This window comes from Palaemon carinicauda, chromosome 2 (assembly GCF_036898095.1).
Source record: "Palaemon carinicauda isolate YSFRI2023 chromosome 2, ASM3689809v2, whole genome shotgun sequence".
Classification (NCBI taxonomy): Eukaryota; Metazoa; Arthropoda; class Malacostraca; order Decapoda; family Palaemonidae; genus Palaemon; species Palaemon carinicauda.
This window is the reverse complement of record NC_090726.1, coordinates 141,570,125-141,583,924: the sequence shown is the minus strand read 5'-3', so window position 1 is coordinate 141,583,924 and position 13,800 is coordinate 141,570,125. Positions and strand designations below refer to the sequence as shown.

The 13,800-nt window shown below is 49.2% G+C and overlaps 1 protein-coding gene across 1 annotated transcript in view; it reads left to right on the top strand.

Moving 5' to 3' along the window:
* LOC137627529 (rRNA N6-adenosine-methyltransferase ZCCHC4) overlaps window positions 1-13,800 on the top strand; it is a 136,074-nt gene that overhangs the window by 22,354 nt on the left and 99,920 nt on the right. The window contains exon 2 of the mRNA XM_068358622.1: window positions 1,086-1,284. Coding sequence (XP_068214723.1) covers window positions 1,086-1,284 — 199 coding nt within the window. The remainder of the gene's footprint in view (window positions 1-1,085; window positions 1,285-13,800) is intronic.

Below are 13,800 nucleotides of genomic sequence, written 5' to 3'. Positions count from 1 at the left end.
GACTGTTAATACGAGAAGCTCATTCCCATCTGAATGAGGAAGACCAAGCTTTGCTGAAGGTAAGGACACACGAAGTTAGAGCTGTCGCAACTTCCGTGGCCTTTAAACAAAATAGATCTCTGCAAAGTATAATTGACGCAACCTATTGGAAAAGCAAGTCAGTATTCGCGTCTTTTTATCTTAAGAATGTCCAGTCTCTTTACGAGAACTGCTACACTCTGGGACCATTCGTAGCAACGAGTGCAGTAGTGGGTGAGGGCTCAACCACTACAATTCCCTAATTCCATAACCTTTTTAATCTTTCTCTTGAAATGTTTTATTATTGTTTTTTGGGTTGTCCGGAAGGCTAAGAAGCCTTTCGCATCCTACTTGATTTGGCGGGTGGTCAAAGTCATTTCTTGAGAAGCGCCTAGATTAGAGTTTTTGATGAGGTCCTGTTGTATGGGTTGCAACCCTTGATACTTCAGATCCTAGGGGTCGCTCAGCATCCTAAGAGGATCGCGAGGCTCCGTAAGGAAGACGTACTTAAAAAGGCAGAGTAATTGTTCAAGTCGACTTCCTTACCAGGTAGGCTACTTATTTATTTTATGTTTGTTATTTTGAATAACTGCTAAAATGAAATACAAAATACTTAGCTCATAATAATGTAAACAAGTAATGCTGGTCTCTACCCACCCCCCTGGGTGTGAATCAGCTTATATAATCACCGGCTAAGTTTAATATTGAAAAATGTTATTTTTATTAATAAAATAAATTTTTGAATATACTTACCCGGTGATTATATATTAAAGGACCCTCCCTTCCTCCCCAATAGAGACCCAGTGGACCGAGGAGAAAATTGGTTCTGTGTTTACATTGAGTACTGAGTACCTGCTCGACAGATGGCGCTGTTGATGTACACCCCCTACCTGCATAGCGATCGCTGGCGTATTTTGAACGTAGAGTTTTCTGTCGAGCAACAGAGTTGCAGCTTATATAATCACCGGGTAAGTATATTCAAAAATTTATTTTATTAATAAAAATAACATTTTAATTAGCATATGTTAAATTCTATTTATTACTTGACTCTTCATATAATTTTTCAGGTCCCACAATCTTATTTGAAAGATTCAACAGTAATGGATCAAGTAGTAGATATTATGCCTGCTCAGCTTGTAGAGACAGAAGAGACTGCTCATTTTATCATCTGGCTGACCAAAAGTTTACCCAAGCTAAAGAGGAAGTTTGGTTAAATTTAATACAAGAAGCAACTTCCAAAGGGAAGCATAGTGATGTGTATAACAGGTAAGTTCTCACAAAAGGGGTTAACTTTAATGGTGTTTATCATTGCATTTGGCATAAGTTTGTAAGCAATTCTTAGATGAAAAAAAAGTTGATGTGAGAAAATAAAACAGAATTTTCTTTTTTTTTATCAAACATTGATTCAACACAATTAGTTGTTCTGACACCAGAATATAAACCTTATTTGTTCTGACGCGATATACAAACCTCGTAATCATTTAATATAGGATTGTTCCAACACGGAGTACTTACCTCGAACTACTTTCTTAGGAGTATCTGGGATCTCCTCCCTATCCGACCAAGAATTTTGTGTAGTTCCCCCTATCTCCATTTCCCTTGTTGGGTCGCCCCGTGGTGGGTGGATACTCGCCCTGAGGCGACCCTGGGTCAGCGCACGAGAGTGTGCTGCTAGGTCTGACTCGCCAGTAAGCATCTGGTCGCGGCGTAGATATCATCTCGCCGCTCTCTCTCTCACATCCCATCCGACCCTCCTTTGTGTTACCACGTGTTTCCTTTGTGCTTCCCCATCCATTTGTGCCTTACCATTCACATTCTTTCCCTGTGTTACTAGTGTTGTTTGGTGTTTTAGTGCTTTCCTTATGGAATCCCAGCGTCGCTGTCCCGGGCCTAAGGCCGGTAAGTCTTGCGGAGCGTGGCTCTCTAAGCCCGATGTAGATCCGCACACGTTCGGAGTGTGCGTCCTGGCGTATACTATGGTGGGCCTTGTACGCAATGAAAAGAAGGAGGCGTCGAAGAAGTCGCCTAAGAAACCAGGCGTCTCCTCGCCCTTGAGGTCGCCTTCAGCTCCATCGGAGAGAGTTTCTCCTTCCCCTTCCCCTACCCAGAGTAGGGGACGAGGTAAGTCCGGTGCGGGGAAATGGCCCATTGCCGTTCCCCATGAGTCTGATGTCGATGATATTGATTGTATTGTCTACGCAGACATGTGGGGAGTTTACTAGTGTGGCGGAAGTGTGTGCTATAGACGAGGTTCTAGTGCCCGCAGGATCCGTCTCGAGTGAAGACCCGGTGTGGGGGAGGTCAGGAACAGCTCCCTCCCTTCCATCGTGGCAGTGCTTTACATGTTCAGCGTTTTCCGGGGGTGTGCTTGACAAAGAAAGGCAGCCCACAGGCTCTTCAGACCCAGACTCCATTGTGTGGACGGCACCTAGGATGCCCTTCAGGCTCCTCTGTCCAGTTAGAGCCCTTAAAGCTTATTTGTCTCACACTAAGAATGTGAGAGGCGCATCTAGCTCCTTATGGTGCTCAGTGAAAGATCTGCTAAAACCCCTTTCAAAGAACGCTTTGTCTTTTTCCCAGAGGGAGACTATAAGAGAAGCTCACCTCTTGTGTGAGGAAGAGCACTTCGGCTTTTGAAAGTACGGGCTTACAAAGTGAGAGCCATTGCTGCTTTGCTGGCATATCGTAAGAATATGTCAGTTAGGCAAACTATGGATGCAACGTTCTGGAGAAGCAACTCTGTGTTCGCCTCTCATTACCTCAGAGAGGTAAGAGAGGATTATAGAAGGTGTTATACCTTGGGCCCATACGTAGCTACGGCTTCTGTATTAGGCAAAGGAGTTACTACCTCCCCTCAACCTTAGTTTTTGTATACCTGTGTGTGGGTTGGTGTTTTTTATGGTTGTCTGAGGACGTCGACTTGTGGTACAGTATCCTCAGTCTAGATAGATAGTTTATATCTATTCTGCAAGGTTAGGTGGTTAGTTTTAGTAAGGTTGCAGTTTTTAATATAAGGGACGAAGGTAGTTCTGAAGTCTAGTCAAGTTGTTGGTCTCACCCCGTTGGCAGACTCAATTGAGTTGTTTTCAGCATGACAGGTCCACTCCTGGCTGACACTCCTAAGGGAAAGCGACTCAAGAGGCAGGAACCTTTGAAGTCAGCTACCTTAGCAGGTAAGGAATCAAGGTGTTTTTTCTCCTACAACTTTTTGTTGTTTCCCCAATGATGTTTACTGTCTGTCACCCTCCTCCAAATGTGTGAATCAGCTATATATATATATATATATATATATATATATATATATATATATATATATATATATATATGTATATGTATATGTATATATATATATATATATATATATATATATATATATATATATATATGTATATGTATATGTATATATATATATATATATATATATATATATATATATATATATATATATATATACATATATATATATATATATATATATATATATATATATATATATATATATATATATAACTGCCAGGTAAGTTCTATTCATAAAAATTGAGTTTTTATGATAAAACAAAGTTGTTCCGTAACCGAAATACAAACCACGCTATTTACATTGGGTTTACCTTTTAGCGCAGCTGAAATGGCGAGCCATTAGAATTTAACGAGGGTGTATTACCCCCGCGCTAGTTAGCGGGGGGGGGGGGGGGGGGTAGGGGAGTGGTAGCTAGCTACCCCTCCCCCCCTCACACACAGGTGAATGCTCACTTTCACTTTTGGCTCGGACTGGGACAGACGTCTCTGTCTTGGTCCTCGCTTGGCAGCCATTGTTTGTTTTGTCTTTACTTAATCACTTACTTTTCTTTTACTCAATATATATGTAAACATGTTTTCATGTTTGTATATATATTTGAGTATAGAAATCAGTAAGTTTCCTTTTCAGAGTTGTGTGTGTAGTGTACGATATCTCCGTGGAGTCCTCGGCAGTTAGGCCACCACGGCGTAATTTTATGGGTTGCGATCGAGTTTGACTTCAGTCTTTCTCTCTCTCTCTCTCTTGAGGTCGTTCACCCTTTTACTACGTTTTACTACGCCCCTTGTAGCTTCCTTCCCGTGTGGGGGGGTTGCTACGCCGTACGTTTTGTCTCATTTAGTTTATGAATCTAATTGTAGTTGTTAATTTTTCAGCTTGTAGAACGATTCCTTTTGGGGTTTTCGTTCTTTCTTTAGTGTTTATTCATTTTTAAATTACATAATTACATAGTTTCATAATTCTAATTGTTATAATTCTGTTTTGGTTACAGCTCTCCTTCCGTGAGTGTAAGTGGTTGTGAGGGAACGTGCCTGTTGTGTAATTCTTGTTTCCTTTCCCTCGGGATTCCTCTTCGGAGCCTTCCCGGGGTAATGAATGTGTACTAATGATTTTTGTTTAATTTTTTTACAGTTCCCGATCTAGTTCGTTTCTGTAATATGGCAACGGTGTGAGCTGTCTTGTTGAGGCCTGGGGATTCGGCTGTTGCTGCCTCCCCTTTGGATTTTCGTCAGGGGCGTGTCTCCTTCTACTGGAAGTACTCCCGTGACGATTGACAGCTCTCCAGTTCATTTTAGAACTCTCAGGAGGCTTGCCTCCTTGGGTGGGTAACTTTCCTTCCGAGGGAAGTTTTTCCTGTCCAGGCTTGAGTTTTTCCCTTTTGGGGGGTTCTTCTCTTGCCTTTTTTTCTTGCGACTATGCTCTTGGTGCTGAGCGGTCACACCTGCAGTTTCGCTCAAGGGGCTGGGCAACTGCAGGAGCCCCTCTTCGGAGGATTGCTCCTTTTAGGTCACTGGCTGACCAGTCTCTTCTACGAAGTGTTTCTCTTTCGTTCGCGAGAGAGTACACTCATAGAGACTCCTCTTCGGAGGATTCTTCTGCTGCTGTTGCTGTTGGCCTCCTTCGCCGTAAGGCTCACCGTCCGCCTCGTCGTAAGGGCCTCTCTTCTCCCTATAAGGGTGCTAAGAGGCGCCTTTTTGAATCTCCGTTTGCAGCCTACAACTCCTTCTTCTTGATCTTCCACCCTGGTGCAGATGGACAGCAGTCTGACCTCGTCTTCCGACGGGCAACGGTCTTCCCGACGGGCAACGGTCTTCCCGACGGACAACGGTCTTCCCAACGGACAACGGTCTTCCGACGGACATCAGTCTCCCGGCGGACAGGCAACGGTCTTCCGACGGACATCTGTCTCCCGACGGACAACGATCCCTTCGGGGCAAAGGGTTGCCTCCCACGGGGGTTATTCCCTTGCGTGTCAGGGTTCCCCTGCGCGCCCTTCTGCTGTGTTCTCTCCTGCTCCTGGTCAGTGTTAGCGCACAGGCGCTCTCCTGCTCATCAGCGCTCTCCTGTTCGTCAGCGCGCTCATGATGATCATCTCTGCTGTTCCTGTTGGTTCCTGTTACGCGCCCACGTTCGCCTTCGCGATCTAGAACTTCGGTTCAGGTCTGGGTCAAGGACTCTTCTTCTATGCGCAGGCTTCCACGCGTTGCCTTCTGCTCGTCAGCGATCATCAGCTCACCAGCGACCTCAGACGCGTCAACGTTCACCTGCTCGCCAGCGATCTCCTACGCGTCAACGATCGCCGTCGATCTGCCACGCGTGTCAGTTCCCCTGACCACCATCAGTAGCGATCTAGCGCTTGCCTGCTGTGGACCACGATCTCCGGTAGCTGAGTCTTGCCGTAGATCTTCCTCCTGCTCGCCAGCGCTCACCTTTTCTTCTGTCCTTCTGTGCGCCAGCTTTCTTCATTTGCCAGCGCACATCTGCGCGCCCTTCTTTGCCACGCTCCAATGGGCTCCAACGGTTTTCTGACCGTCTAGGTTCGCCTGATTAACAGCTGGCTTCAGCGCTCACCTTCCTGATGCACCTGCGCGCCTTCTGTTAGCGCGATGCGCGCTAACCATCACTAGTCTCTCTCGCGTTGGCAATCGCCTACGCACCCGCGCGATTCTTCATCTGCTCGCTAGCGTTTTGTTAACGCACCACCGCTTGCCAACGCTCCGTCACTCTCCTGCGGGCTATCGCCTCGCCAGAACGTGCCATCGCTCGTCAACGCGCCATCACTTGCCGACGCGCCATCGGTCTTCCGACCGCCTGTGCTCACCCGCGCACCCACGTGCCTGCGCGGCCACACGCCCACGTTTCTGCGCGACCGCACGCCCACGTGCCTGCACATCTACGCTCATGCGCGACCGCGCACATGCTCTCCAATATTCGCCCGCGCGCAAACCAACGGTATTCCATCGCGCGAACGGACGGTTTCCGTCGCGAGGACGGACGGTTTCCGTCGCGAGGACGGACGGTGTTCCGTCGCGCGAACCGACGGTGTTCCGTCGCGCGAACCGACGGTGTTCCGTCGCGCGAACCGACGGTGTTCCGTCGCGCGAACCGACGGGGTTCCGTCGCGCGAACCGACGGGGTTCCGTCGCGCGAACCGACGGGGTTCCGTCGCGCGAACCGACAGTGTTTCTTCGCACGAACGTCGGCTTAATTCTTGCAGTATCCACTGCTCGCCTATGGGTTATCGCTCGCCGACCACCAGCTCTCGCCCTTCCTACCACGCTCGCCCTCCTTCTGCGCTCCTTCGTTTGCGTTCCTGCGTGACCGCGCTTCCACGTTCGCCCACGCGCAAATCATTGATTTACCATCGCGCGAGCTCCAGGGCGATTGCAACCACGATTCCCATTGGGGTTTTCGCAGCATGGCCAGCCTGGCGAGTTCTTCTGGAGCGTATATCCAGAACACGGCCTCACCCCGTAAACGCAGAGCATGGCACATGCAAGAATAAGAAGAATCTTCAGGGAGGTCTGAGCAACACTCCTCTTTCCAGAACCTGGGTTAGCCCTTCCCCGTCATTCCCTGGAAGGATTTTTGGCGGGGGGCTTTCCGTTCGAGATTTCTCCATCGGCCAAGGGGTGACTGCTTACCCCTTCCTCTTCTCCATCTCGTGTGAGGGGCTTACCAGGTGCTTTCCCTCCTCGGTTACGGCCCGAGGTTTGGTTCAAGGAAGCTACAGGAAGGTCATGGGTACTTTCCTCCTCTCGGGCTCAGGCACCTTGGCATTTCGTCGTTAAGTATCTAACTTGCGGGCAAGCTCGATGTTGTACCATCTGGACGCGCTGACCGAGGGCTTCCTTTCGGGTGTCTCATGCGTGGATGTCGACAACCTCAGACACCCTTCCATCCTTGAGAAGAGTTTGTTTGTGCCCAAGGACAGAGACATAGACAGCGGCTGTGCGGAGGAAGTCGACTTCCGCTTTCACTCCTCCAAGGCGCTTTCTTCCAGACTCTGCAGGGCTCCAGCGCCTTTTTCTTTCAACCACGTCGGCCTAAGTTTTCGGCTACGACAACTGAGACAAGGTGTCCAATTGCAGTTTCCTCCTGTCAGGAACAGATGGCACGGGAGGCTCCCCCGGGGGGGGGGGCATAGTCCTAGAGGGAGCGGCAGAGTTCACGAACTCTAGGATTGGCACCCCCCCCCTAGCAGGTTTCACGCTGGGAGGATGCCTAAGGTTTCTCATCCGGATGACAGCTTCCCGATGCCCATTCCCGCACGATCTCGGTGATCAGCCAAGGATATTGCGCTTGCCGTCTCTGTCAGCGAATTCAGTGTCTCTGAACCTCTATGCATAGGGTCGGCAAGAGTTTGCCCGTTTGGGCAGAATGATCCATACCTTAGGAGAAGGTCCTCCATAGGATCATCGATGGCTTCACCCCCGGCTTCTTCAGTCGATCCTTTCTGGTAAGGAAGTATCTGAGACGGGAGTTCCGTAGTCGACCTCTCAGCCCTGATCAAGTTTGTCGAACAAACTTCGTCCAGCGTGGAACAGCAGAATCGATCAGACTGGTAACGAGGCGACAGGACTCCATAAACCCTGGATCGGAAGGACGGGTACTTTCAGTTTCCATTCCATCCATCTTCCAGGAAGCTCGTGGAATTCAGCCTAGACTGCAGGTATTCCTGCTTAAGATGCAGTGTGGCAATCCCGCCGTGGCATCGCAGGTTTTTTTCCCCAGAGAACTCTCCCTGCTTTCCTCATGGCCGCTCAGGTGCAGGCTTCCGCCTCCTTTGCTTTTTGGAGGTCTGGTCAACTCCGGTAGGCTCGGGTTCGACCTTCTTCAGCGCCGGGACAAGCTTCCGGATGCTTACCATGAGTGGGGGTTCATGGTATTTTGCTAGGAGCCTTCTCTTCTTCTGCCTCAACATCTGGAGTATCTGGCCATGATATTGAGTCAACGGCCTTACCACGTTGGAAACCCCGCTTCTTGTCCGTCCAGCAAGGTTAAGCAACGTCGGTTCTGGTCGGTACTTGGATGGGTGACCACCCGGGGACGCCAGATTCTGTTGCCACCTCCTGCGAGCCTTCCCTTCAGTTGACTGTGGCAAGGATGAGGAGAGTCGCAGTACCTGTTCTCAGTCAAGCAGAGCTTTCAGCCCTACCTTGGAACGTTTCCTAGTTCTCCTTTCCTCATTGACCCGTCTATAGTTCCGAACGGTCGCCTCAGGATAAGTTCCATGTGGGGCGGTCCAATTTCCGGTGGTTTCAGGCAACGATTAACCGGACTTTCTGGCCCCTATTGGACCAGCGGAACTATTAGACCTGCAATGGGTGTTGACCTATGGAACCTCTTGATGGGAGTGGATATTCTCGTCCTTTCCCCACATTCTTGATGCTGTTCTCGGACTCGTCAAAGAAAAAGGGGGGGGGGGGGGGCATGTTCTGGTCCAGGCCTATGGTCAGGACCTGAAGGATACCTCTCCATCATTCAGGCAGGCTTAGGGGCCGTAGTCTGGCCCCTCTACAGATCCTACAGCTCCTGCCGAGTCGCTCCGTGCGCGTCGACTTTATGATTCTGGCGTGTTCTAACCAGCAGGGAACGCATTTTCACACCTTCACATCTTGCAGTAGAGATACCGAGATGATTGAGATACTCTCAATACCACCATCGGCTCTCTCAGTCCAGGCAGAGGAATGTTCTCTCCGACTATCCGAGCAGAGCCTCGTAGAGAGAGTGTACTTGGGGGTCTTTGGCCTTGAGTAACCAGCAAGTCCTGGTCTGGGGGACCTGATCGCGACAGCTTGGAACCTCAAGCTTCCGCTGTTCTTCCCCCCAGTCTCAGACCCCGAGACTCTGGCAAGATACATTCCGGTGATGGTGGGACAACTTCGACGCCTGCGTCTTCCCTCCTTTTTGTCTGTGGAGAATGGGTCTCAACAAGACCAGGTTGTCTGTCAACCTTTCAATGGGAGAGCTCCACTGGGACTATGCGCAGAACGGTTTCTGGACCCTCTGCTTCCCCTGACGGAACTCCCGGGAGAGCTTCTCCCACGGCACAGACTACTCAAACAACCACACTGCAACATCTTTCACGAGCCGGGGCGTCGCTTCGGCTTCATGCCTGGAGACACTACGCCTCCTCCTCAAGAAGAGACAACCCGCTACAGTCGCGGGACGGAGGTCGCGTCATCTGCGATAGTCATCCGCAGGGGTCTTCCAGGCGAAGTGAAGAGTCTTCCGTGGTTGGTGCCGTGGGAGATATACCTCTTCCCTTGAGGCCTCTTCTCCAGCAATAACGATCTTATTGCCTTTCGGCGGGAGGAAACTCCTTTCCGCTCTCGGCAATGAAGCCTGTCGCTCAGCCTTTCCCTGACCTTCAGGCTTAAAGGAATAACTTTTTCCTTCCCGCTGGATCTTTCTTCGCTCATGCGAAGCTACAAACGTCCCTGCCCTAGTCGGAGTGAGACCTCCAACTTGGAGCATGGCTCGGACTTTTTAGTCCCTCAAGAGATCTTCTCAAGACCCTTTACGACAGGCCTCTGATTGTATTCCGTCTTGGGTCTCCTGCTCACTCTGGCCGCCCGCCTTTCCCGGACCTTCAGGCTTAAAGGAATAACTTTTTCCTTCCCGCTGGATCTTTCCTCGCTCATGCGAAGCTACAAACGTCCCTGCCCTAGTCGGAGTGAGACCTCCAACTTGGAGCATGGCTCGGACTTTTTAGTCCCTCAAGAGATCTTCTCAAGACCCTTTACGACAGGCCTCTGATTGTATTCCGTCTTGGGTCTCCTGCTCACTCTGGCCGTGGCCAGTGTGTAAGCAATCTTCTTGGTCTCGTATGACTCCGCCCTTTCTAGGAAGGGGGGAAGGCAACATTCAGGTTCGCTCCTGAGTTGTTGGCTAGACTCAGAATCTTGGGGTCCCGGCCCTTCGATCCAATTCCTTCAAGATTTCGAGTCTCCATTCTGTATCTGATGTCCCAAAACCTTCTCCTTCTTGCCAGTAAAGGAATCGAGGGGTTAGCTTTGGGAACAGCTGCAGTTTGTCCTCAGTTGCAGCCGATTTGGGAGCACAAGGAGGACACGGGGGAGAGTCACCAGTATACCTCTTCAGCTCGGATTCAAGGACATTCATCTCGACCTGTCTCCAGACCCTCCCCCGTCACGTCGCCCTACAGCACGATGTTGGATACTTCGCAACGTCCCTCGCCTTCGAGTAATACTACTCTGTGACGCAGGTGCTACAAGCTGGAGTCTGGAAGCATCTAATGACCTTCGCAGCCCGCTTCCTGCAGGGCGTGACCCACAGGAGTTTCGATACGTTTTCTATCGCTCTGTGGTGGCTACACAACAGCTGGTCTAACCTCAGGCTCCGTTTTGGCCAAGTAGCAGAAGGTTGAGGGCATTGTTATCAGGTTTTAGTCTGCATGAACGAAAGTAGTATGTCTGGCCCTTACTTCTTTCTTCATCATCCCCTCTACGGGGAAGCAGCATCCTGGTCTCTGCATAGCTGACCTCGAAGCTCTGCAGGTAAACCATGCTTCCTTGTGTTCCGAGTATCGAGTCAATACTGTCGCGTCCCCCATACCCTGACGAGGTGGTATTGGGAACGTCCTAACCCTGAGTTCCTTCTGGAACTCCAGGTCAACTGCCTAGGACGGGTCACACTTCTTCCTTCACACACAAGCTTATGTAGGCCACACGGTTCCTTGCGGAGCAAGGAACTTGTGAGATACAGGGACTTGTGAGATGCAGGGACTCCTTTTCTCGAGTGCGAATCACTCGGATTCTGAGTCCCCGGGTAAAGCCAAAGCCAGTATGGCTGGGGACTTTCCACCCTACCTAAGGGGTAAGTCACCCAATGTAAATAGCGTGGTTTGTATTTCGGTTACGGAACAAATGACAAATTCGAAGATAATTTGTATTTTTCCTAACCATACAAACCTTAGCTATTTACACATAATTGCCCTGTCCCCCATGACAAGTCCTACCTCTAAGTGAAAGTGAGCATTCACCAGTGTGTGAGGGGGGAGGGGTAGCTAGCTACCACTCCCCTACCCCCCCCCCCCCCCCCGCTAACTAGCGCGGGGGTAATACACCCTCGTTAAATTCTAATGGCTCACCATTTCAGCTGCGCTAAAAGGTAAACCCAATGTAAATAGCTAAGGTTTGTATGGTTAGGAAAAATACAAATTATCTTCGAATTTGTCATTTTTATGAATACTTACCTGGCAGTTATATATATATTTTAAGGCCCACCCACCTCCCCTCAGGAGACAGGTCGGGCAAAGATGATCTGAGGAACAGAAAACGGGAATGATTCCAAGTTGTTAACCACCTAACCACACAACCACCACAAGGCGGTTGCCGCGATTTTTGAAAAATTCTGCCGAGCGTCAGAGACTAAGCTATATATATACAACTGCCAGGTAAGTATTCTTAAAACTTTGTTTTATCATAAAAACTCCATATTTTCACACACCAAGGCCCGCCTGAACAGACTTTTAGTTTCTGATGGGGGCGAGAAATAAACCCCTAAAAGTAAGTAAAAGTAAGTAATGATCTTGGACCCATTGAGTCCAGAATTCAGGACCTTAAGGAATTGACTCCTAGGAAACAAGACGTCTCTACCTCGGTTAGAGACTTGTAGGAGGAAGGGATCGACAATCTCCTTTCCCCTACTTATCTTTTAGAGGAATTTTCGTAGGAGAAGATCCTAAGTTCCTTCATCCTTCGGTTGTCTTAAAGAAACTCATGAGAGTTTTTACTGAAGAGTTTCCGAATTATTTTGTGCCTGCTGCTCCTTGTTCCCCGCCTTCAGAGTTTACGCTAGGGAAGGCGTCGAAGGAGTCTCTGTTTACAAAGCTGGTGCTGTCTCGATCATCTAAAAGAGCCTTGAGGATGATGGGAGACTGGATGCAATCCAAGAATAACCAGGGTAATACTGTTTTTCCCAGATCTAGTGTTTGGTACGAGACGGGAGAAGTTCTCAGTTTGGGAGCTCCTACCTCTGCCCAATGAGACTTTTTGAGTCTAGTAGACACTCCGCGTCGGATGGCCATGAGAAGGACCATAAGACTCTGGTCAACGTCAGAGCCTGATCATCCTCTCAAAGGGGTCTTCAGAGCTTTCGAAGTATTCAATTTCCTTAACTGGATTCTTGGAGCCTTGGGGAAGAAGGGTTCTGCCTTGAAGGATGTGGACAATGATAGTCTCAGCCTCATTATGTTAGGCATGGATAAAACCTTAAAAGACGGTTCTAATGAGTTAGCAGCCCTTTTCTCAGCGGGGGTCTTTAAGAAAAGAGCCCAAATGTGTTCTTTTCTGTCCAATGGGGTTACACCCACCCAGAAGTCAGAATTAAGGTACGCACCCCTTTTTTCTTCCTCTCTTCTTCCTCAAGAGTTGGTCAAAGAGGTCTCCTCTGCTTTAGCGCAAAGGTCACACAGGAATTGGTGTCTAAAACAGCAAGGAAGGTTCTGCCTACTTTTCTCTCTAAACCGCACAGACAACAGTAGGAGCCAGATTAAACAACTTCTGGCAAGCCTGGGAGAGGAGAGGAGCAGACCTTTTGGTCCGTACTTTTTACTAAAGGAAGGATGCGTAATCTTTTTCCTAGTGAAACCTCCTTTAATAGTAACTCCGATAGACCTCTCTGCCAGATACAGAGAGGAGCCAAAGAGTCGCCTTCATTCAGAAGATAAAGTTCTCCATGGAGACGTCGAATCAGTCCTAGCAACAGTAAGAAAGGACGACTGGATGGTCTCTTTAGACCTCCAGGATGCTTACTTCCACATCCTTATCCATCCGAACTTCAAGCAATACCTGAGGTTCGTGTATAGGAGGAAGTTGTCCAGATATGGGCTCTTTGTTTCAGCCTAAGGATCACCTCTCAATTAGATGATGCGTCTGCTAGGACCTGTCGTTCTTCTAACCATAGACCTCTTCCAAGCTCCCCAACCCCTGGGAGAAGGAATATCGAACGTTCTAACCATAGACCTCTTCCAAGCTCCCCAACCCCTGGGAGAAGGAATGTCGAACGACGAAAGGAAACGAGAGGCTTTAGCTCCCGAGCAGACGTCCCCTCAAGCATACCAGTTGACGCTTCTCAGGACGCTGGCCTTCATCATAGGAAAGATGAGGTAAAAGTTTTTTCGTCATCTTCGGATGACACAGCACCCAGATGGGGCTGGCGTCAAGCTTCCAGACCTCTGAAGGGGAAGATGGACACGGTCAATCAACGTCCCATCGTGACACCGCAAGCTCCTGGTTGTAGTCTTTGGAGCAGTCCTGAGAGTTTTTTTCATTCTACCGAAGAAAGCTCTACTGCCAAATGTCCTTTTAGGACATCGGCAACTTTCAAGAAACGTCCGACTCACCCAGTTGCAGGACAGTTGTCTGAGCCTGGCTTGGCCTCGGTTCATGCTCCTCCTCCACCGTCAGACTGATTATCATCCTGTGGACGCTCTACGTGTTCTTTAAATGGCGTAGAAA